This window comes from Oncorhynchus clarkii, chromosome 5, assembly GCF_045791955.1.
Source record: "Oncorhynchus clarkii lewisi isolate Uvic-CL-2024 chromosome 5, UVic_Ocla_1.0, whole genome shotgun sequence".
In the NCBI taxonomy this organism is placed as follows: domain Eukaryota; kingdom Metazoa; phylum Chordata; class Actinopteri; order Salmoniformes; family Salmonidae; genus Oncorhynchus; species Oncorhynchus clarkii.
The window spans coordinates 15,639,831-15,665,667 of NC_092151.1; the positions used below are offsets into that span (position 1 = coordinate 15,639,831).

At 45.5% G+C, this 25,837-nt stretch overlaps 1 protein-coding gene across 2 annotated transcripts in view; it reads right to left on the reverse strand.

Annotated features, from left to right (window-relative positions):
* Window positions 1-25,837, reverse strand: part of LOC139408436 (GTPase activating Rap/RanGAP domain like 3) — a 179,208-nt gene that overhangs the window by 55,829 nt on the left and 97,542 nt on the right. For both annotated transcript variants that reach the window (XM_071152299.1, XM_071152300.1), the window contains exons 5-15: window positions 22,465-22,583; window positions 22,051-22,115; window positions 21,269-21,332; window positions 19,733-19,759; window positions 19,449-19,524; window positions 19,259-19,357; window positions 18,871-18,974; window positions 11,749-11,857; window positions 8,377-8,422; window positions 8,121-8,227; window positions 1-11 (exon numbers count right to left, since the gene is read on the reverse strand). The exon at window positions 1-11 is cut by the window's left edge and continues 105 nt beyond it. In XM_071152299.1, the coding sequence (XP_071008400.1) occupies window positions 1-11; window positions 8,121-8,227; window positions 8,377-8,422; window positions 11,749-11,857; window positions 18,871-18,974; window positions 19,259-19,357; window positions 19,449-19,524; window positions 19,733-19,759; window positions 21,269-21,332; window positions 22,051-22,115; window positions 22,465-22,583 (827 nt within the window). The remainder of the gene's footprint in view (window positions 12-8,120; window positions 8,228-8,376; window positions 8,423-11,748; window positions 11,858-18,870; window positions 18,975-19,258; window positions 19,358-19,448; window positions 19,525-19,732; window positions 19,760-21,268; window positions 21,333-22,050; window positions 22,116-22,464; window positions 22,584-25,837) is intronic.

The window sequence follows — 25,837 nt, forward strand, 5'->3', positions numbered from 1 at the left end:
TCCATTGATTACTAAAGGACAGAGGGGGGGGGTGGGGTTATGGTGAGAACATACACAATCACACACTCATCCAAAGTGATCACCATAAAAAGCTGAAACGCCCACGCCAGTAGAAATCCACTTTTTCGAGCTGAAAGATGATGGTCAGAGATTACCCATGATGTCGCACGATGATGTAAGTCAATATGTCATCATTTTAGCCAAAGTAGGATATATTTGGGCTTGTGACAAAACCTAATTTCCCACCTTCTCCAAATTTGAGCCAATGACGTGTAATTTCCTATGAAATTACGTGTACATTATTTTTAGCCTACGTTTCGTTTCAGGGCTGGGTTTTATTTGAATGGTCACCCACCAGAAAGGCATTGTTAATTAGAAACACCTTCAAAGTTTGTGAGTCGTGACCGAGCTGAGCAATATATATTGAACAAAAATACAAACGCAACATCTTACTAATATCAATATGATATTCATTGAAGGAAATCAGTCAATTGTAATAATTCATTAGGCCCTAATCTATGGATTTCACATGACTGGGCAGGGATGCAGTCATGGGTTGGCCTGGGAGGGCATAGGCCCACCCCTTGGTAGCCAGGCCCAGCCAATCAGAATGAGTTTTTCCCCACAAAAGGGCTTAATTACAGGGCAGAAATACTCCTCAGCAACCCCTCCACAGTTTCATCAGCTGTCTGAGTGGCTGGTCTCAGACGATCCCGCAGGTGAAGAAGCTGGATGTGGAGGTCCTGTGCTGGCGTGGTTACATTAAAAAAGATATATATACATATTGTACTTAACTAGGGGCAAGTCAGTTAAGAACAAACTCTTATTTTCAATGACAGCCTAGGAACAGTGGGTTGACTACCTGTTCAGGGGCAGAATGATGGGTTTGTTCCTTATCAGCTCTGGGATTTGATCTTGCAACCTTTTGGTTACTAGTCCAACGCTCTAACCACTAGGCTATGCTGCCATCCCATGGTCTGCGGTTGTGACGCTGGTTGGACGTAGTTCCAAATTCTCTAAAATTATGTTGGAGGCAGTTTATAGTAGAGAAATTAAGATTTAATTATCTGGCAACAGCTCTGGTGGACATTCCTGCAGGCAGCATGCCAATTGTACGCTCCCTCAAAACTTGAGACATCTGTGGCATTGTGTTGTGTGACAAAACTGCACATTTTAAATTTGCCTTTAATTGTCCCCAGCACAAGGTGCACCTGTGAATTGATCATGCTATTTAATCAGCTTCTTGATAAGCCACAGCTGTCAGGTGGATGGATTATCTTGGCAACGCTCACTAAAAGGAATGCAAACAAATTTGTGCAGAACATTTGAGAGAAATAAGCTTTGTGTGAGTATCCAAAATGTCTGGGATCTTTTATTTCAGCTCATTAAACATTTTGCAGTTATATTTTTGCTCAGTATAATACACTGCTCAAAAAAATAAAGGGAACACTTAAACAACACAATGTAACTCCAAGTCAATCACACTTCTGTGAAATCAAACTGTCCACTTAGGAAGCAACACTGATTGACAATAAATTTCACATGCTGTTGTGCAAATGGAATAGTCAACAGGTGGAAATTATAGGCAATTAGCAAGACACCCCCAATAAAGGAGTGGTTCTGCAGGTGGTGACCACAGACCACTTCTCAGTTCCTATGCTTCCTGGCTGATGTTTTGGTCACTTTTGAATGCTGGCGGTGCTTTCACTCTAGTGGTAGCATGAGATGGAGTCTACAACCCACACAAGTGGCTCAGGTAGTGCAGCTCATCCAGGATGGCACATCAATGCGAGCTGTGGCAAGAAGGTTTGCTGTGTCTGTCAGCGTAGTGTCCAGAGCATGGAGGTGCTACCAGGAGACAGGCCAGTACATCAGGAGACGTGGAGGAGGCCGTAGGAGGGCAACAACCCAGCAGCAGGACCGCTACCTCCGCCTTTGTGCAAGGAGGAGCAGGAGGAGCACTGCCAGAGCCCTGCAAAATGACCTCCAGCAGGCCACAAATGTGCATGTGTCTGCTCAAACGGTCAGAAACAGACTCCATGAGGATGGTATGAGGGCCCAACGTCCACAGGTGGGGGTTGTGCTTACAGCCCAACACCGTGCAGGACGTTTGGCATTTGCCAGAAAACACCAACATTGGCAAATTCGCCACTGGCGCCCTGTGCTCTTCACAGATGAAAGCAGGTTTACACTGAGCACATGTGACAGATGTGACAGAGTCTGGAGACGCCGTGGATAACGTTCTGCTGCCTGCAACATCCTCCAGCATGACCGGTTTGGCGGTGGGTCAGTCATGGTGTGGGGTGGCATTTCTTTGGGGAGCCGCACAGCCCTCCATTTGCTCGCCAGAGGTAGCCTGACTGCCATTAGGTACCGAGATGAGATCCTCAGACCCCTTGTGAGACCATATGCTGGTGCAGTTGGCCCTGGGTTCCTCCTAATGCAAGACAATGCTAGACCTCATGTGGCTGGAGTGTGTCAGCAGTTCCTGCAAGAGGAAGGCATTGATGCTATGGACTGGCCCGCCCGTTCCCTAGACCTGAATCCAATTGAGCACATCTGGGACATCATGTCTCGCTCCATCCACCAACGCCACATTGCACCACAGACTGTCCAGGAGTTGGCGGATGCTTTAGTCCAGGTCTGGGAGGAGATCCCTCAGGAGACCATCCGCCACCTCATCAGGAGCATGCCCAGGCGTTGTAGGGAGGTCATACAGGCACGTGGAGGCCACACACACTACTGAGCCTCATTTTGACTTGTTTTAAGGACATTATATCAAAGTTGGATCAGCCTGTAGTGTGGTTTTCCACTTTAATTTTGAGTGTCACTCCAAATTCAGACCTCCATGGGTTGATAAATTTGATTTCCATTGATAATCTTTGTGTGATTTTGTTGTCAGCACATTCAACTATGTAAAGAAAAAAGTATTTAATAAGAATATTTCATTCATTCAGATCTAGGATGTGTTATTTTAGTGTTCCCTTTATTTTTTTGAGCAGTGTAGATCATCTTTGGCTACAACAAAGATGATGGATAAATCAAGATATTTCACTGGTCTACTTAACGGGGTGCGTCTCCCATAGACACCATTGCAATAGCAGCTGTGTCTGGTCTACTTAAATCAATTACTTTTAATGAAAGAGAAAAAAGCTGAGTTGGGTGTCTCGCTTCCTCTTCCGACTCTTTGCTCTTTGCTAATTTTCGACCATTCCATTGATCCGAAATCATTTTCGGCCGCAATTTAGATAATGGACATGACCCTTCAAATGAGTGGATTCTATTTCAGACACACCCGTTGCTGACAAGTGTATAAAATCAAGCACACAGCCATGCAATTCCCAATAGACAAACGCTGGCAGTAGAATGGCCTTACTGAAAAGCTCAGTGACTTTCAAAATGGCACTGTCACAGGATGCCACCTTTCCAACTAGTCAGTTCGTCAAATTTCTGCCCTGCTAGAGCTGCCCCGGTCAACTGTAAGTGCTGTTATTGTGAAGTGGAGACGTCTAGGAGCAACAACGACTCAGCTGCGAAGTGGTAGGCCACACAAGCTCACAGTACTGGAATGACAAATTCTGAAGCGCGTAGATCGTAAAAATCGTCTGTCCTCGGTTGCAACACTCACTGTTGAGTTCCAAACTGCCTCTAGAAGCAACGTCAGCACAATAACTGTTCATCGGGAGCTTCATGAAATGGGTTTCCATGGCCGAGCAGCCGCACACAAGCCTAAGATCACTGTGAGCAATGCCAAGCGTCAGCTAGAGTGGTGTAAAGCGCGCTGGCATTGGACTCTGGAGCAGTGGAAACTGGGTTTGGCAGATGCCAGGAGAATGTTACCTGGTGGAGGTGGAGGAGGAATAATGGTGTGGGGCTGTTTTTCATGGTTTCCGACTAGGCCCCTTAGTTCCAGTGAATGGAAATCTTAACGCTACTGCATAAAATTATATTGTAGACGATTCTGTGCTACCAACTTTGTGGCAACAATTTGGGGAAGGCCCTTTCCTGTTTCCCCATGACAATGCCCCCGTGCGTGCACAAAGCGAGGTCCACACAGAAACGGTGTGTCGAGATTGGTGTGGCCTGCACAGAGCCCTGACCTCAACCACATCGAACACCTTTGTGATGAATTGGAATGCTGACTGCAAGCCAGGCCTAATTGCCCAACATCAGCGCCTGCCCCAAGTCCCAGCAGCAATGTTCCAACATCTAGTGGAAAGCCTTCCCAGTTTCTCTGTTTATCTTATATGCTTAGTCACTTTAACTATACATTCATGTACATACTACCTCAATTGGCCCGACCAACCAGTGCTCCTGCACATTGGCTAACTGGGATATCTGCATTGTGTCCCGCCACCCACCAACCCCTCTTTTACGCTACTGCTACTCTCTGTTCATCATATACGCACAGTCACTTTAACCATATCTACATGTACATACTACCTCAATAAGCCTGACTAACAGGTGTCTGTATATAGCCTTGCTACTCTTTTTTCAAATGTCTTTCTACTGTTGTTTTATTTCTTTACTTACCTACACACACAAACACACACACACACACACACACACACACACACACACACACACACACATACCTTTTTTTGCACCATTGGTTAGAGCCTGTAAGTCAGCATTTCACTGTAAGGTTTACACCTGTTGTATTCGGCGCACGTGACAAATAAACTTTGATTTGATTTGAAGAGTGTAGGCTGTTATAGCAGCAAAGGGGGGACCAACTCTATACTAATGCCCATGATTTTGGAATCAGATGTTGGACGAGCAGGTGTTCATCTTCATATCTGTTGTTATTCCTCTGCTCCACGTGGAAATCCCCACAACACTCCCACCCCCAATTCCTGATATGTATTAGCAGCGTGCGTCATTCTTCGAGGTGGAACCTAAACAAGACTTTCCGTTCTAGGACAGGAATTACTCTAAATAGGTGGGGCAACTCTGTGGTGGACCCCACTCAACGACTATGTTGGTCACACATATCTACTTAGAGGCCTATACAAAGGAGGGGGTCGCTTTTATTCACTCTTTATGTGTGACATTATCTTAAAACATTTGTGACGTACATGTACTGTCACGCCCTGACCTTAGTTATCTTTGTTTTCTTTAGTATTTTGGTTAGGCCAGGGTGTGACATGGGTGATTTATGTGTTTTGTCTTGTCTAGGGTTTTTGTTGTTGTAGATTTATGGGGTTGTGTTCTTTTAGGTGTCTAGGTAAGTCTATGGTTGCCTGGATTGGTTCTCAATCAGAGGCAGGTGTTTATCGTTGTCTCTGATTGGGAGCCATATTTAGGCAGCCATATTCTTTGGGTATTTTGTGGGTGATTGTTTCCTGTCTTTGTGTTTTATGCACCAGTTAGGACTGTTACGGTTTTCACGGTTATTGTTTTGTAGTTTGTTCATGTTTGAGTTTTCTTATTAAAGAACCATGAACTATAACCACGCTGTGTTTTGGTCCGCCTCTCCTACACAGGAAGAAAGCCGTGACAGAATCCCCCACCACAACAGGACCAAGCGGCGTCGTGACAGGCAGCGCCGGAGCAGCGCAATCAAGACTTCTGGACGTGGGAGGAAATCCTCGACGGGAGAGGACCCTGGGCAAAGCCAGGGGAGTGTCGCCGCCCCAAGGTGCAGCAGGAGAAGCGGCAGCAGGAGCCGCGCAAGGAGGAATGGACATGGGAGGACGAGTTGGACGGTGATGGACCCTGGACGCAGCCGGGGGAATATCGCCATCCCAAGGCAGAGCTGGAGGCAGCCAAAGCAGAGAGGCGGCGGTTTGAAGAGGCAGCACGGAAGCAGGGCTGGAAACCCGAGTGTCAGCCCCAAAAAATTTATTGGAGGGGGCACACAGGAAGTATGGCAAAGCCAGGTAGGAGACCTGAGCCAACTTCCTGTGCTTACCGGAGAGCGAGAGAGACCGGGCAGGCACCGTGTTATGCTGTGGAGCGCACGGTGTCCCCAGTGCGGGTGCATAGCCCGGTGCGGTACATAACAGCTCCTCGCATCGGCCGGGCTAGAGTGAGCATCGAGCCAAGTGCCATGAAGCCGGCTCTACGCATCTGGTCTCCAGTGCGTATCCTTGGGCCGGCGTACATGGCACCAGCCTTACGCATGGTGTTCCCGGTTCGCCTGCACAGCCCAGTGCGGGCTATTCCACCTCGCCGCACTGGCAGGGCGACCGGGAGCATTCAACCAGGTAAGGTTGGGCAGACTCGGTGCTCAAGAGCTCCAGTGCGCCTGCATGGTCTGGTCTATCCAGTGCCACCTACATGCACCAGCCCTCCGGTGGCAGCCCCCCGCACCAGGCTTCCTGTGCGTGTCCAGAGCCCAGTACTCCCTGTTTCTCCTCCCCGCACTCGCCCTGAGGTGCGTGTCCTCGGCCCAGTACCACCAGCGCCGGCACCACGCACCAGGCCTACAGTGCGCCTCGTCTGTCCAGAGCTGCTAGAGTCTCCCGTCTGTCCAGAGCTGCTAGAGTCTCCCGTCTGTCCAGAGCTGCTAGAGTCTCCCGTCTGTCCAGAGCTGCTAGAGTCTCCCGTCTGTCCAGAACTGCTAGTCTCCCGTCTGTCCAGAGCTGCTAGAGTCTCCCGTCAGCCAGGATACGCCAGAGCCGCCAGTCAGCCAGGATCCGCCAGTCAGCCAGGATCCGCCAGAGCCGCCAGTCAGCCAGGATCCGCCAGAGCCGCCATTCAGCCAGAAGCTGCCAGAGCCGTCAACAAGCCTGAGCTACCTCAGTCCGGAGCTGCCCCTCAGTCCAGTGGGGCCATTTAGTAGGGTTGCCAATCCTAGGTCGGCAGCGAGGGTCGCCGTTCCTAAGATGCTACAAAAACGGACTAAGACTATGGTGGAGTGGGGTCCACGTCCCGCGCCAGAGCCGCTACCGTGGACAGACGCCCACCCAGACCCTCCCCTATGGGTTTAAGTGTGCGGCCGGGAGTCCGCACCTTTGGGGGGGGTACTGTCACGCCTTGGCCTTAGTTATCTTTGTTTTCTTTATTATTTTGGTTAGGCCAGAGTGTGACATGGGTGATTTATGTGTTTTGTCTTATCTAGGTTTTTCTTTTTAGATTTATGGGGTTGTGTTCTTTTAGGTGTCTAGGTAAGTCTATGGTTGCCTGGATTGGTTCTCAATCAGAGGCCGATGTTTATCGTTGTATCTGATTGGGAGCCATATTTAGGCATTCTATGGGTATTTTGGGTATTCTATGGGTATTTTGTGGGTGATTGTTTCCTGTCTTTGTGTTTTATGCACCAGTTAGGACTGTTACGGTTTTCACGTTTATTGTTTTGTAGTTTGTTCATGTTTGAGTTTTCTTATTAAAGAACCATGAACTATAACCACGCTGTGTTTTGGTCCGCCTCTCCTTCTCAGGAAGAAAGCCGTGACATGTACATAGGCCTTATAAAGGTTTTACGATAAACGTTAGATGAAGTTAAACAAATTTGTCACTGCAATGCATGAGTAGAGGTGTAACAGTAGTACTGTAAACAGTAGAGGTGTAACAGTAGAACTGTAAACAGTAGAGGTGTAACAGGAGAACTGTAAACAGTAGAGGTGTAACATGAGAACTGTACACAGTAGAGGTGTAACAGGAGAACTGTAAACAGTAGAGGAGTAACAGTACAACTGTAAACAGTAGAGGTGTAACAGTAGAGGTGTAACAGGAGAACTGTACACAGTAGAGGTGTAACAGGAGAACTGTAAACAGTAGAGGTGTAACAGTAGAACTGTAAACAGTAGAGGTGTAACAGTAGAACTGTAAACAGTAGAGGTGTAACAGTAGAACTGTACACAGTAGAGGTGTAACAGTAGAACTGTAAACAGTAGAGGTGTAACAGTAGAACTGTAAACAGTAGAGGTGTGAACTGTAAACAGTAGAGGTGTAACAGGAGAACTGTACACAGTAGAGGTGTAACAGTAGAACTGTACACAGTAGAGGTGTAACAGGAGAACTGTACACAGTAGAGGTGTAACAGTAGAACTGTAAACAGTAGAGGTGTAACAGTAGAACTGTAAACAGTAGAGGTGTAAACAGAAGAGGTGTAAACAGAAGAGGTCTAAACCTTAGAGGTGTAAACAGTTTGGAGAGTAAGTCCACGGTCTTACGTTTGACTAACAAAAAGTCCCTGAATTCTTGGTGGTCTGTAAACACAGGTGGTGAGGGGAGGGGAGGTCCGAACAGTGGCACACTTTCCTCAGAGAAAATCTTCAACCTAGAACACACAAAACCCTGTTATTGTTTTTCACACATACACACTCACAGGAACACACAGAGGCCATGAGTCAATACAATACCATAGAATACATGAACACTGAATAAAATACATAACTGAAACAAAAATGAAACTAAACCCCTTCATACCTGTAACTGTCGTTCTGACTGTTGTATCTAACTAATGCAAAAATATCTGGCAGTAAAATGAAGGAAGTAACATGAACTCCCAAACACTCAATACATGATTCCCAGTGGCGACCCTTCATCAAGGGCAGGTGTTGATATACAGTACCAGTTATAAGTTTGGACACAACTACTCATTCCAGGGTTTTTCTTTATTTTTTACTATTTTCTGCATTGTATAATAATAGTGAAGACATCAACACTATGAAATAACACATATGGAATCATGTAGTAACCAAAAATGTGTTAAACAATCTAAATATATTTTATATTTGAGATTATTCAAAGTAGCCACCCTTTGCCTTGATGAAAGCGTTGCACACTCTTGGCATTCTCTCAACCAGCTTCATGCAATTCATTTAACAGGTGTGCCTTGCTAAAAGTTCATTTGTGGAATTTCCTTCCTTCTTGATACATTTGAGCCAATCAGTTATGTTGTGACATTGGTATACAGAAGATAGTCCTATCTGGTAAAAGACCAAGTCCATATTATGACAAGAACAGCTCAAATAATCAAAGAGAAACAACAGTCCATCATTACTTTAAGCCCTCTATGGGGCGGCAGGGTAGCCTAGTGGTTAGAGAGTTGGACTAGTAACTGAAAGGTTACAAGTTCAAATCCCCGAGCTGACAATCTGTCGTTCTGCCCCTGAACAGGCACTGTTTCTAGGCTGTCATTGAAAATAAGAATTTGTTCTTAACTGACTTGTCTAGTTAAAAAAATATATGTCAGGGAGATATGTATACTGTAGATAAGAGAGTAATACTAAGTGTATGTTGTGTAGTAATATGTCAGGGAGATATGTATACTGTAGCTAAGATAGTAATACTAAATGTATGTTGTGTAGTAATATGTTAGTAGCCCATGTGATTCACCCTGATATTTTGGTCCCTTTCCCCTCATAACTTAGCCTACTGTTCTGACTTGGTGGTGCCTATAGCCTGTTTTAGAGAAATGTCATCATATAATATTGTAAGAGCTTTCATTGTCTGCTTATATGCCCCCTTTATTTGTCCTACAGTTCTGACTTGGTGTACAGGGAGAATACTGCAAGAACGACCAATGTTCTGAATTCTGTCGCTGTACATTTCAAAAGTGCTGAACAAATAGATATATTGGCTACGTCCCTCTTAACTTGCTCATTAATGTCTTAATCAAAAGTACAGATTGCCTGTTATCCGCTCATCGTTCCCTTATGCCATAGTTTGTACATCTCAATTGGCAGTAGAAACCACAGTTGTTTAAGCAAGTCAGCCATATCAGCAATGTTTTTAAAAAGGCAGTAAACGAGACTGAAATAATTGTTTGGCTGCCAGACAAGGCTCTGCTGATAGCCAGGTGTAGCGGTGGTAAGGATTCACTCCATGATGCTGAAAATAAAGCTCTGCTGTGTTGTGTGTTGTCGATTTGCTGTCTTGCATCTAAAAAAAATGTGGGAGTTTGGCTCACCAAGATTTACATGCTAAAAGCACAACTGAGGATTCAAAGAGATCTTCTGTTGAATCTGACAATTAATCTTTATGGTTGTACAGTCGTCTCAACTAAAACTGTGAAGGACCTCGGCGTTACTCTGATCTCTCTTTTGAAGAACATATCAAGACTGTTTCAAGGACAGCTTTTTTCCATCTATGTGACATTGCAAAAATCAGAAACTTTCTGTCCAAAAATGATGCAGAAAAATTAATCCATGCTTTTGTCACTTCTAGACAACTGCAATGCTCTACTTTCCGGCTACCCGGATAAAGCACTAAATAAACTTCAGTTAGTGCTAAATACGGCTGCTAGAATCCTGACTAGAACCAAAAAATGTGATCATATTACTCCAGTGCTAGCCTCCCTACACTGGCTTCCTGTCAAGGCAAGGGCTGATTTCAAGGTTTTACTGCTAACCTACAAAGCATTACATGGGCTTGCTGCTACCTATCTCTCTGATTTGGTCCTGCCGTACATACCTACACGTACGCTACGGTCACAAGACGCAGGCCTCCTAATTGTCCCTAGAATTTCTAAGCAAACAGCTGGAGGCAGGGCTTTCTCCTATAGAGCTCCATTTTTATGGAATGGTCTGCCTACCCATGTGAGAGACGCAAACTCGGTCTCAACCTTTAAGTCTTTACTGAAGACTCATCTCTTCAGTGGGTCATATGATTGAGTGTAGTCTGGCCCAGGAGTGGGAAGGTGAACGGAAAGGCTCTGGAGCAACGAACCGCCCTTGCTGTCTCTGCCTGGCCGGTTCCCCTCTTTCCACTGGGATTCTCTGCCTCTAACCCTATTACAGGGGCTGAGTCACTGGCCTACTAGGGCTCTTTCATACCGTCCCTAGGAGGAGTGCGTCACTTGAGTGGGTTGAGTCACTGATGTGATCTTCCTGTCTGGGTTGGCGCCCCCCCCCCCCCCCTTGGGTTGTGCCGTGGCGGAGAACTTTGTGGGCTATACTCGGCCTTGTCTCAGGATGGTAAGTTGGTGGTTGAAGATATCCCTCTACTGGTGTGGGGGCTGTGCTTTGGCAAAGTGGGTGGGGTTATATCCTTCCTGTTTGGCCCTGTCCGGGGGTGTCCTCGGATGGGGCCACAGTGTCTCCTGACCCCTGCTGTCTCAGCCTCCAGTATTTATGCTGCAGTAGTTTATATGTTGGGGGGCTAGGGTCAGTTTGTTATATCTGGAGTACTTCTCCTGTCCTATTCGGTGTCCTGTGTGAATTTAAGTATGCTCTCTCTAATTCTCTCTTTCTCTCTTTCTGTCTCTCTCTCGGAGGACCTGAGCACCTAGGACCATGCCTCAGGACTACCTGACATGATAACTCCTTGCTGTCCCCAGTCCACCTGGCCGTGCTGCTGCTCCAGTTTCAACTGTTCTGCCTGTGATTATTATTATTTGACCATGCTGGTCATTTATGAACATTTGAACAACTTGGCCATGTTCTGTTATAATCTCCACCCTGCACAGCCAGAAGAGGACTGGCCACCCCACATAGCCTGGTTCCTCTCTAGGTTTCTTCCTAGGTTTTGGACTTTCTAGGGAGTTTTTCCTAGCCACCGTGCTTCTACACCTGCATTGCTTGCTGTTTGGGGTTTTAGGCTGGGTTTCTGTACAGCACTTTGAGATATCAGCTGATGTACGAAGGGCTATATAAATAAATTTGATTTGATTTGATAATTTAACAGGTTGCGCCTGCAAAAAGTAGATCTGGTAAAAGAAATCGCTATGTTGTTTACTTTCGCCTTGCATAGCTTATTGACACTGGCAGGGGGTACAAGCGATAATGTCCATGGTATTGTGAACGTCAGGGATGACCATTTCCTGGTTGTGCTTGATTGGCCATAAAGGAAGGATACGTGTGAAATGGGATCGGATCATGGAGGGTTTAAATGACGGAGACGCGTCCTCTCCCTCTTGGAACACTATGGTGACGATGTCATTCCCAATGTGTCTTTTCCTCTCTACCTGAAGAGAGAGAGATTCAGAGAGAGAGAGATTCAGAGAGAGAGAGAGAGTGAGAGAGAGAGATTCAGAGAGAGAGAGAGAGAGAGAGATTCAGAGAGAGAGAGATTCAGAGAGAGAGATTCAGAGAGAGATAGAGAGATTCAGAGAGAGAGAGAGAGAGAGATTCAGAGAGAGAGAGAGAGAGAGAGAGAGAGAGAGATTCAGAGAGTGAGAGAGAGAGAGATTCAGAGAGAGAGATTCAGAGAGAGAGAGAGAGAGAGAGAGATTCAGAGAGAGAGAGAGAGAGAGATTCAGAGAGAGAGAGAGAGAGAGATTCAGAGAGAGAGAGAGAGAGATTCAGAGAGAGATTCAGAGAGAGAGAGAGAGAGAGAGATTCAGAGAGTGAGAGAGAGAGAGAGAGATTCAGAGAGAGAGAGAGAGAGAGAGAGAGAGAGAGAGAGAGAGATTCAGAGAGAGACAGACAGATAGAGAGAAAAGAAAATGAGATACGTCATACAATAAACAAGTTAAATAAGTGCTGAATGACATCTTATTGAGTCAGACCACACACACACACACACACACACACACACACACACACACACACACACACACACACACACACACACACACACACACACACACACACACACACAATACACACACACACACACACACACACACACACACACACACACTCTCTCCAGTCACACACACTCCAAACAGTAGCAAGTGGTAGCATTGTCTGACACGAAGACACAAAGAGGCTTTTAGGTCGTAAGGTACAAAAGTTTTAGTGTAGAATGTCAATACTTTGTTTCTTATTTTTCAATAGAGGTATCTTGTCTGACTCGTTTAGGTGTGTGTGTACGCCTTTGTGTTTGTTTGCGTGCATCTGTGTGTATGTGTGTTTTCCTCTAGAGTAAGTGAATGGAGATTGAAAGACCAAGGACAAGAGAGTACTTGCTATTTCCTCTGCATCTCAACAACTCTGACCTTGAACAGATAAAAGACTAACTGAAAGGATATGACTGAACATCATTCTGTATGCTAGATAGTAAGAGTAACTGGAGATTAGCAATCTGATACAGAAGAGAGAGAGAGAGCGAGAGAGAGAGAGAGAGAGAGAGAGAGAGAGAGAGAGAGAGAGAGAGAGAGAGGGAGGGAGAGAGAGAGAGAAAGAAGGAGGGAGGGTGAGATAAGCAGAGGGGAGAGAATAAAAAGAGAGAATGAAGGGGGGTTGAAAGAGGGGGGTGAAAGGGTTACACGGGGGAGAGAGTGTCAGAGGTCGGAGGACTGAGAAGTAGAAGAGAGAGAGAAAAGAATGCACCACTGACCCAGAGGGAGGGATGGTTATATATATACAGTGCCTTGCGAAAGTATTCGGCCCCCTTGAACTTTGCGACCTTTTGCCACATTTCAGGCTTCAAACATAAAGATATAAAACTGTATTTTTTTTGTGAAGAATCAACAACAAGTGGGACACAATCATGAAGTGGAACGACATTTATTGGATATTTCAAACTTTTTTAACAAATCAAAAACTGAAAAATTGGGCGTGCAAAATTATTCAGCCCCCTTAAGTTAATACTTTGTAGCGCCACCTTTTGCTGCGATTACAGCTGTAAGTCGCTTGGGGTATGTCTCTATCAGTTTTGCACATCGAGAGACTGAAATTGTTTCCCATTCCTCCTTGCAAAACAGCTCGAGCTCAGTGAGGTTGGATGGAGAGCATTTGTGAACAGCAGTTTTCAGTTCTTTCCACAGATTCTCGATTGGATTCAGGTCTGGACTTTGACTTGGCCATTCTAACACCTGGATATGTTTATTTTTGAACCATTCCATTGTAGATTTTGCTTTATGTTTTGGATCATTGTCTTGTTGGAAGACAAATCTCCGTCCCAGTCTCAGGTCTTTTGCAGACTCCATCAGGTTTTCTTCCAGAATGGTCCTGTATTTGGCTCCATCCATCTTCCCATCAATTTTAACCATCTTCCCTGTCCCTGCTGAAGAAAAGCAGGCCCAAACCATGATGCTGCCACCACCATGTTTGACAGTGGGGATGGTGTGTTCAGCTGTGTTGCTTTTACGCCAAACATAACGTTTTGCATTGTTGCCAAAAAGTTCAATTTTGGTTTCATCTGACCAGAGCACCTTCTTCCACATGTTTGGTGTGTCTCCCAGTTGGCTTGTGGCAAACTTTAAACAACACTTTTTATGGATATTTTTAAGAAATGGCTTTCTTCTTGCCACTCTTCCATAAAGGCCAGATTTGTGCAATATACGACTGATTGTTGTCCTATAGACAGATTCTCCCACCTCAGCTGTAGATCTCTGCAGTTCATCCAGAGTGATCATGGGCCTCTTGGCTGCATCTCTGATCAGTCTTCTCCTTGTATGAGCTGAAAGTTTAGAGGGACGGCCAGGTCTTGGTAGATTTGCAGTGGTCTGATACTCCTTCCATTTCAATATTATCGCTTGCACAGTGCTCCTTGGGATGTTTAAAGCTTGGGAAATCTTTTTGTATCCAAATCCGGCTTTAAACTTCTTCACAACAGTATCTCGGACCTGCCTGGTGTGTTCCTTGTTCTTCATGATGCTCTCTACGCTTTTAACGGACCTCTGAGACTATCACAGTGCAGGTGCATTTATACGGAGACTTGATTACACACAGGATTGTATTTATCATCATTAGTCATTTAGGTCAACATTGGATCATTCAGAGATCCTCACTGAACTTCTGGAGAGAGTTTGCTGCACTGAAAGTAAAGGGGCTGAATAATTTTGCACGCCCAATTTTTCGGTTTTTGATTTGTTAAAAAAGTTTGAAATATCCAATAAATGTCGTTCCACTTCATGATTGTGTCCCACTTGTTGTTGATTCTTCACAAAAAAATACAGTTATATATCTTTATGTTTGAAGCCTGAAGTGTGGCAAAAGGTCGCAAAATTCAAGGGGGCCGAATACTTTCGCAAGGCACTGTAGCTCTGTAGCTCTGGAGGACTGACCCAGAGGGAGGGATGGTTATATATATAGCTCTGTAGCTCTAGAGGACTGACCCAGAGGGAGGGATGGTTATATATAGCTCTGTAACTCTGGAGGACTGACCCAGAGGGAGGGATGGTTATATATAGATCTGTAGCTCTGGAGGACTGACCCAGAGGGAGGGATGGTCATATATATAGCTCTGTAACTCTGGAGGAGTCAGTCTACTTAGTATAATGTTTACATACCCTACATTATTCATCTCATATGTATACGTATATACTGTACTCTATATCATCTACTAGATCTTTATGTAATACATGTATCACTAGCCACTTTAAACTATACCACTTTGTTTACATACTCATCTCATATGTATATACTGTACTCGATACCATCTACTGCATCTTGCCTATGCCGCTCTGTACCATCACTATTTCATATATCTTTATGTACATATTCTTTATCCCTTTACACTTGTGTGTATAAGGTAGTAGTTTTGGAATTGTTAGTTAGATTACTTGTTGGTTATTACTGCATTGTCGGAACTAGAAGCACAAGCATTTCGCTCCACTCGCATTAACATCTGCTAACCATGTGTATGTGACAAATAAATTGGATTTGATTTGAATAAATTTGATTTGATTTGGACTGACCCAGTGGGAGGGATGGTTATATATATAGCTCTGTAACTCTGGAGGACTGACCCAGAGGGAGGATGGTTTTATATATATAGCTCTGTAACTCTGGAGGACTGACCCAGAGGGAGGGATGGTTATATATATAGCTCTGTAACTCTGGAGGACTGACCCAGAGGGAGGGATGGTTATATATATAGCTCTGTAACTCTGGAGGACTGACCCAGAGGGAGGATGGTTATATATATAGCTCTGTAACTCTGGAGGACTGACCCAGAGGGAGGGATGGTTATATATATAGCTCTGTAACTCTGGAGGACTGACCCAGAGGGAGGATGGTTATATATAGCTCTGTAGCTCTGGAGGACTGACCCAGAGGGAGGGATGGTTATATATATAGCTCTGTAACTCTGGAGGACTGACCCAGAGGGAGGGATGGTTATATATATAGCTCTGTAACTCTGGAGGACTGACCCAGAGGGAGGATGGTTATATATAGCTCTGTAGCTCTGGAGGACTGACCCAGAGGGAGGGATGGTTATATATATAGCTCTGTAACTCTGGAGGACTGACCCAGAGGGAGGGATGGTTATATATATATAGCTCTGTAGCTCTGGAGGACTGACCCAGAGGGAGGGATGGTTATATATATATAGCTCTGTAGCTCTGGAGGACTGACCCAGAGGGAGGATGGTTATATATATATAGCTCTGTAGCTCTGGAGGACTGACCCAGAGGGAGGATGGTTATATATAGCTCTGTAACTCTGGAGGACTGACCCAGAGGGAGGGATGGTTATATATATAGCTCTGTAACTCTGGAGGACTGACCCAGAGGGAGGATGGTTATATATAGCTCTGCAGCTCTGGAGGACTGACCCAGAGGGAGGATGGTTATATATATAGCTCTGTAACTCTGGAGGACTGACCCAGAGGGAGGGATGGTTATATATATAGCTCTGTAACTCTGGAGGACTGACCCAGAGGGAGGGATGGTTATATATATATAGCTCTGTAGCTCTGGAGGACTGACCCAGAGGGAGGGATGGTTATATATATATAGCTCTGTAGCTCTGGAGGACTGACCCAGAGGGAGGATGGTTATATATATATAGCTCTGTAGCTCTGGAGGACTGACCCAGAGGGAGGATGGTTATATATAGCTCTGGAGCTCTGGAGGACTGACCCAGAGGGAGGGATGGTTATATATAGATCTGGAGCTCTGGAGGACTGACCCAGAGGGAGGGATGGTTATATATAGCTCTGTAACTCTGGAGGACTGACCCAGAGGGAGGATGGTTATATATATAGCTCTGTAGCTCTGGAGGACTGACCCAGAGGGAGGATGGTTATATATATAGCTCTGTAACTCTGGAGGACTGACCCAGAGGGAGGGATGGTTATATATATAGCTCTGTAACTCTGGAGGACTGACCCAGAGGGAGGGATGGTTATATATAGCTCTGTAGCTCTGGAGGACTGACCCAGAGGGAGGGATGGTTATATATAGCTCTGGAGCTCTGGAGGACTGACCCAGAGGGAGGATGGTTATATATATAGCTCTGTAACTCTGGAGGACTGACCCAGAGGGAGGGATGGTTATATATAGCTCTGTAGCTCTGGAGGACTGACCCAGAGGGAGGATGGTTATATATATAGCTCTGTAACTCTGGAGGACTGACCCAGAGGGAGGATGGTTATATATAGCTCTGTAACTCTGGAGGACTGACCCAGAGGGAGGATGGTTATATATAGCTCTGTAACTCTGGAGGACTGACCCAGAGGGAGGGATGGTTATATATAGCTCTGTAACTCTGGAGGACTGACCCAGAGGGAGGGATGGTTATATATAGCTCTGTAGCTCTGGAGGACTGACCCAGAGGGAGGGATGGTTATATATAGCTCTGTAACTCTGGAGGACTGACCCAGAGGGAGGATGGTTATATATATAGCTCTGTAACTCTGGAGGACTGACCCAGAGGGAGGGATGGTTATATATATAGCTCTGTAACTCTGGAGGACTGACCCAGAGGGAGGGATGGTTATATATAGCTCTGTAACTCTGGAGGACTGACCCAGAGGGAGGGATGGTTATATATAGCTCTGGAGGACTGACCCAGAGGGAGGATGGTTATATATAGCTCTGTAACTCTGGAGGACTGACCCAGAGGGAGGATGGTTATATATAGCTCTGCAGCTCTGGAGGACTGACCCAGAGGGAGGGATGGTTATATATATAGCTCTGTAACTCTGGAGGACTGACCCAGAGGGAGGGATGGTTATATATATAGCTCTGTAACTCTGGAGGACTGACCCAGAGGGAGGGATGGTTATATATATAGCTCTGTAACTCTGGAGGACTGACCCAGAGGGAGGGATGGTTATATTTAGCTCTGTAACTCTGGAGGACTGACCCAGAGGGAGGATGGTTATATATAGCTCTGTAACTCTGGAGGACTGACCCAGAGGGAGGGATGGTTATATATATATAGCTCTGTAACTCTGGAGGACTGACCCAGAGGGAGGGATGGTTATATATATAGCTCTGTAGCTCTGGAGGACTGACCCAGAGGGAGGATGGTTATATATATATAGCTCTGTAACTCTGGAGGACTGACCCAGAGGGAGGGATGGTTATATATATAGCTCTGTAACTCTGGAGGACTGACCCAGAGGGAGGATGGTTATATATATATAGCTCTGTAGCTCTGGAGGACTGACCCAGAGGGAGGATGGTTATATATAGCTCTGTAACTCTGGAGGACTGACCCAGAGGGAGGGATGGTTATATATAGCTCTGTAGCTCTGGAGGACTGACCCAGAGGGAGGATGGTTATATATAGCTCTGTAGCTCTGGAGGACTGACCCAGAGGGAGGATGGTTATATATATAGCTCTGTAACTCTGGAGGACTGACCCAGAGGGAGGATGGTTATATATAGCTCTGTAACTCTGGAGGACTGACCCAGAGGGAGGATGGTTATATATATAGCTCTGTAACTCTGGAGGACTGACCCAGAGGGAGGATGGTTATATATAGCTCTGTAACTCTGGAGGACTGACCCAGAGGGAGGATGGTTATATATAGCTCTGTAACTCTGGAGGACTGACCCAGAGGGAGGATGGTTATATATAGCTCTGCAGCTCTGGAGGACTGACCCAGAGGGAGGGATGGTTATATATATAGCTCTGTAGCTCTGGAGGACTGACCCAGAGGGAGGATGGTTATATATATAGCTCTGTAACTCTGGAGGACTGACCCAGAGGGAGGATGGTTATATATAGCTCTGTAACTCTGGAGGACTGACCCAGAGGGAGGATGGTTATATATAGCTCTGCAGCTCTGGAGGACTGACGCCATGTAAAGACAAAACAGGCACACACACACACACACTCATGAATGCACCCACACCTGCTGCTTGTTCTCCTTGGAGTAGGGTAGCATGGTGGAGACATGGAACATCAGCTCATGGCCCTGGTACACTGTGTAGATGGAGTTCATTCCTGTAGTGTCATCTGGAGAGAGAGAGTGAGAGAGATAGAGAGGGGGAGGGGGTGGAGCGAGAGGGGGTAGGGAGAGGAGGGTTGAGAAGGATAGAGCAGTGGGAGCAGAAGATGAAGGAGGAGAGGGAAGAGTGTTAGAGAAAGAGTAATCTTAAAAGAGGGAATGTGAATGAAAGACATCTCCATGGTCTGTTGAAATGGAAAAACAATCATTAATAGCAGAACCCATGGTGTGTGTGTGTGTGTGTGTGTGTGTGTGTGTGTGTGTGTGTGTGTGTGTGTGTGTGGTGTCTTACTCTTGGTATCCAGCCCACCACGGTAGCCTGCCCAGCCCTGCAGGGAGATGGTGTCACCCAGGAGGTTAAGGAACTTATCGAAGCTCTGGCTCCCAGACTCTGAAGGAACAGATGAGAGAGCAGGGGTCAAACTACAGCTCATACGACATTGATACTTCAATACCTATTACTCACAATAATAGTGACTTACCGTTGCTGAACATCTCGTCGTCTGTGAGCTGTCCATCTTTGGCATACAGGACACCGAATTTGAAGTTGACAGAACCCTGACAAATGATAAGACAGATATATTGTACATCTAAAGGGCCACTATCCCCTAGTGTTAAATTATAACTTAACTTCTATAATTTTCCAAAACCAGAAAAACAACCCCGGTAGAAAAGGAGAAGGAAATCTCTAGTAAGACCATGCTCAACACCAATATCTACAATATCCACTTCAATTATATTTATAACAGAATAAATAAATGAATACCTCTTGCTCCTCCAACACCAGTAGGTCCTATGAAGAGAAAACACACCACAGTTATCATCAGTTGACCCTCCAATGACTCCGATAACTCCCAATGTCCAATGACTCCCAAATGACTCCCAGATCTGTTACAGTATAGGCCTGATACCATAGAAATAGAGTTAGAACACGACTGTTATTTACAGATGTAGGCTCTTAATTGGACCTGTATTATCACAACAAAATAATCCTGCAGAAACAGGACTTGAAATTTTAGCCAATCATTTTGCTTGATCCGTTTTTACTACGGAAAAGCCAGAGACAGCGAGACACCTTGATGAGACCGTGCTGCCTGCCTGGCTGCCCCCGGACGTTCTCTCCCTGCTTGACCACCTCCTTTAGATGACCACTCAAGCCATGGACTTTCTAATGGCTGTCCATCTCATGATGTTGTGAGTTTTTTTTTCTTTTAAATTGCATGTTGCTCCATTGCACTTTGAGATGATTTTGTAATGAATAGCACTATAAAAGTTGAAGAAATTGTTATTGTTATTGCTCGTGGTTAGGCTATTAGCTGTCCAAAAGTAGGCTACATGAAGAGTGCAATACTGTTAATATAACCGTGTTTTAGTGTGTATTTTCAGTAAATTTATGTAAATCACAAGGCTCATCTGCATTTCTAGACCTGCTTCCACCAGATGGCGCTATTATTCCTTACACCGTCTGTCATCTGTCACTGTCACTGTCACCTGTCATCTGTCACTGCCACCTGTCACAGTTGCTGTCATCTGTCACTGCCACCTGTCACTTTAACTGTCATCTATCAGCTGTCACTGTCATCTGTCACTGTCGTCTGTCTTCTGTCATCTATCATCTGTCGTCTGTCACTGTCATCTGTCATCTGTCACTGGCGTCCTGCACAGCCGGTAATAGACTTGTGCTCCCCGGCGACCGGTTCATACATAAAACATCCTCCATTCAGGCTGCAAAGACGTTGGATTCCTCTTTAACTTGATTAAATGGCCTGTTGGTGGAAAGAAACAGGCAAAATACACCTACTGTCTTAATAAAACCTTATTTTCCACCACCATGCTAGAGTGGCTAATGCTACTTCCTGATGTTGTCCACCGCGTTCAGCCAGGGGTAAACAACAGACTCATGAGGTGTGCACCATCCGTAAGTTTTTTCTACCGACAGGCCTTTAAATCGCGTTAAAGAGGAAACCAACGCCTGCAGCCAAAATGCAGGATGTTTTATGTATGAACCAGTTACCGGACGATAGTGGAAAATAATGCCTAATAGCGGCAGTCCAGGCTACTGCATTTACTGTGGTGCAGGAACAAACACAGCAAAAAAAGTGATCAAATGAAGATCCTACATCTGTTTCTCTCTGGCTGATACAGTGTGATCTCACCTTCTGTATCTCTGTGGCTGACACAGTGTGATCTCACCTTCTGTATCTCTGTAGCTGACACTGTGTGATCTCACCTTCTTTATCTCTGTGGTTGGCACAGTGTGATCTCACCTTCTGTATCTCTGTGGCTGACAGTGTGATCTCACCTTCTGTATCTCTGGGTTGAGAATCTCCCTCGGGCCTTTCTCAAACCTGTCCAGGTTCATCGCACTGCAGGGGGAGGAGAGCAGAGGATAGGAGGAGAGGAGGAGGAGGAGAGGAAGAGGAGGAGAGGAGGAGGAGGAGAGCAGAGGATAGGAGGAGAGGAGGAGGAGGAGAGGAGGAGGAGCAGAGGATAGGAGGAGATGAGGAGGAGGAGAGGAAGAGGAGGAGAGGAGGAGGAGGAGAGGAGGAGGAGGAGAGCAGAGGATAGGAGGAGAGGAGGAGGAGGAGAGGAAGAGGAGGAGAGGAGGAGGAGGAGAGGAGGAGGAGAGCAGAGGATAGGAGGAGAGGAGGAGGAGGAGAGGAGGAGGAGAGCAGAGGATAGGAGGAGAGGAGGAGGAGAGGAAGAGGAGGAGAAGAAGAAAAGTTCAGGAGAGGAGAAAAGATAAGTGTTTAAAGACAGGTTTACATCTTGTACGTCCAATCTATTCCATAATTATCTTAAAGCATATTTTCATGTTGTTGTTCATTTAAATACAACAGACTACATATCCACAACAAATTTCTCCATGTGTTTTTACCCTGATTTATTGTTCATATCTTAGCCTGGTCCCATGTCTGTCTCTCTCCATCCCTTTCTTTCTCTCTCTCTCTCTGTCTTGCCAATATGTGACAATGACCATAGGAGTTGGCAAGACAGCACCAACATATCTGGGACCAGGCTAGTCAGTACAATCAACTGTATGAAACAACCAGTATATTGAATGGCATCCTGAGCAGTTCTCACCTTAAGATGGATTTGACTGATAGTGTTTTGGTGGGGCTGTATGGCAGACTGATCTTCAGAGTTCCCTGGGGGAGGAGAGGAGAGGAGAGGAGAGGAGAGGAGATTATCTCAGGTGTGGATGTGGAAAGTAGTCTTCATGATTAGTCTAATCATCTATCTGAACAGAAGATGAACCTCCATCCAGACACAGATCTACAGTAAGATCAGATATGCATGTTTCACCTTAATGATCAAGGTTTTGCTATGGGGAGAGTGAGCTGATCCTAAATCTGTATCTAAAGCCAAATTCCAACAAGACCAATGCTTAAGGTGAAGGATTTTGTGAGAGTAAGCTGATCCTAGATCTGTGCAAAAAGTCAATTTGTACCAATACCAATAGGCTTTGGGAAGGGTGATCTAATTCTAGATCCTTACTGTCTTCCTCCAGAGGATGGCTCTGTACTGAGGGACCCGCTGGTTGTTCTGGTCGGACAGAACCACAGACAGGTAGAAGGGATTCTTCTCTGCATCCGTACCAATATAGTTCTGGTGGACTGTGGGGGAAACACACAGTGTTACACACACTGTCACACACTGTCACACACTTACTAGGGACGAAACAGGAGAAAACATTCCCAAACTGAGTGAAACGGGGAGGCACTATCTGAGTGCTAGTTTTCGTTTTGAATTGATTTATAATTGTTTTTCTGTCGTTTGTTTGTTTGTTTGTTGTGTGGTCATGAGAGTTTCTGTTCCTTTCTGTCAGGAAGTCACGGTGAGGTCTAGTTTTTCCTGTATGGAATGTTGAGTAGTGTGTGCATGCATGCATATGTATCTGCTTGAATATACAGTGGGCCAAAAAAGTATTTAGTCAGCCACCAATTGTGCAAGTTCTCCCACTTAAAAATATGAGAGAGGCCTGTAATTTTCATCATAGGTACATACATGACAGACAAAAAGAGAGAAAAAAATCCAGAAAATCACATTGTAGGATTTTTAATGAATTTATTTGCAAATTATGGTGGAAAATAAGTATTTGGTCAATAACAAAAGTTTATCTCAATACTTTGTTATATACCCTTGTTGGCAATGACAGAGGTCAAACGTTTTCTGTAAGACTTCACAAGGTTTTCACACACTGTTGCTGGTATTTTGGCCCATTCCTCCATGCAGATCTCCTCTAGAGCAGTGATGTTTTGGGGCTGTTGCTGGGCAACACGGACTTTCAACTCCCTCCAAAGATTTTCTATGGGGTTGAGATCTGGAGACTGGCTAGGCCACTCCAGGACCTTGAAATGCTTCTTACGAAGCCACTCCTTCATTGCCCGGGCGGTGTGTTTGGGATCATTGTCATGCTGAAAGACCCAGCCATGTTTCATCTTCAATGCCCTTGCTGATGGAAGGAGGTTTTCACTAAAAATCTCACGATACATGGCCCCATTCATTCTTTCCTTCGTCCTGGTCCCTTTGCAGAAAAACAGCCCCAAAGCATGATGTTTCCACCCCCGTGCTTCACAGTAGGCATGGTGTTCTTTGGATGCAACTCAGCATTCTTTGTCCTCCAAACACGACGAGTTGAGTTTTTACCAAAAAGTTATATTTTGGTTTCTTCTGACCATATGACATTCTCCCAATCTTCTTCTGGATCATCCAAATGCTCTCTAGCAAACTTTAGACGGGCCTGGACATGTACTGGCTTAAGCAGGGGGACAAGTCTGGCACTGCAGGATTTGAGTCCCTGGCGGCATAGTGTGTTACTGATGGTAGGCTTTGTTACTTTGGTCCCAGCTCTCTGCAGGTCATTCACTAGGTCACCCCGTGTGGTTCGGGGATTTTTGCTCACCGTTCTTGTGATCATTTTGACCCCAAGGGGTGAGATCTTGCGTGGAGCCCCAGATCGAGGGAGTTATCAGTGGTCTTGTATGTCTTCCATTTCCTAATAATTGCTTCCACAGTTGATTTCTTCAAACCAAGCTGCTTACCTATTGCAGATTCAGTCTTCCCAGCCTGGTGCAGGTCTACAATTTTGTTTCTGGTGTCCTTTGACAGCTCTTTGGTCTTGCCCATAGTGGAGTTTGGAGTGTGACTGTTTGAGGTTGTGGACAGGTGTATTTTATACTGATAACAAGTTCAAACAGGTGCCATTAATACAGGTAACGAGTGGAGGACAGAGGAGCCTCTTAAAGAAGAAGTTACAGGTCTGTGAGAGCCAGAAATCTTGCTTGTAGGTGACCAAATACTTTTTTTCCACCATAATTTGCCATTAAATTCATAAAAAATCCTACAATGTGATTTTCTGGATTTTTTCCCCTAATTTTGTCTGTCATATTTGAAGTGTACCTATGATGAAAATTACAGGCCTCTCTCATCTTTTTAAGAGGGAGAACTTGCACAATTGGTGGCTGACTAAATACTTTTTTTGTCCCACTATATGTGTGAGTGTATGTGCGTGTGTGTGCATGTGCGTGTGTGTGGGTGTGGATGTGTGCGTGCATGTGGGTCATACACAACAGAACCGCTTCACATTCAGCGCCCTCTCTGCCTGGTTGACACGGCAACGTATTCAGACCTAACACTGACCAGAACCCCGAAACCCAATTAAAAACAGGAACTCTGCCTTCTCTCGCCCCCCTCTCTCTTCATCCCTTTCTTTCTTTCTCTCTCTCCATCCCTTTCTCTCCCTCTCTCCATCTCTTTCTTTCGCTCTCTCTCCATCCCTTTCTCTCCATCCCTTTCTTTCTCTCTCTCTCTCCACCTCTCTCTCCATCCATCCCTTTCTTTCTCTTTCTCTCTCTCTCCATCCCTTTCTTTCTCTCTCTCTCTCTCCACCTCTCTCTCTCTCTCTCCATCTCTTTCTCTATTCATTGTTCCCCTGACTCCCTCTATGAAAGGTATTTATTCTGATTTGAATCAGTTCACTTGGACTTAGACTTGGGGCCTTGTTTTGTTCTGTGTTTAAAAAGTATAAGACCCCCCACCCACCTAGCTGAAAGATAGAAGGAAGAAGGAGGGAAGGAAGGAGGGGGGTAATGCATTTTTAACGACCACCATGACTAGGCTCTCAGGAGGCTGCTGGCTGCTCATGTTGACTAGGGAGCCAGTCAGATGCTAATGTTGTTATCTCCCAGGGCGTGTGTGTGTGCATATGCATGTGCGTGTGTGTGTGTGCGTGAGAAGTGAGCCTCTGCCCACCATCTTCCTCTGACTGTCTGCTTCTTTCTGGGTTGTGCCGGGCTGTGTCTGCAGGTCCACTGTAGCGATGGAAGGATCTATGGGATTCACCCTGCCAGCTGATAAACTACCATTAAACTAGGAGCGAGGGTAAGGACTTTACCTGACCATGTGACCGGACCAGGAAATAGTCCTGGCCCTACAGTCTGTATACTGGTCAGGTCACATGGTCTGGAAAAAGTCCTGACCCTACAGTCTGTATACTGGTCAGGTAACATGGTCTGGAAAAGGTCCTGACCCTACAGTCTGTATACTGGTCAGGTCACATGGTCTGGAAAAAGTCCTGACCCTACAGTCTGTATAGTGGTCAGGTCACATGGTCTGGAAAAAGTCCTGACCCTACAGTCTGTATAGTGGTCAGGTCACATGGTCTGGAAAAAGTCCTCACCTTATGTAAAGTATATGGCATTGACTACTCACTTAGAAAAAATGGTTACAAAATAGTAAAGTTATCCACATCGAACCCTTTTTGGTTGTAGATAGCAGCTTTTAGTGCACATGTGTACCTGTGTGCGTGTGTGTGAGTATGTCACACCTGGGTTTATATCATATTTAGCGTATTTCAATTAATTTGACA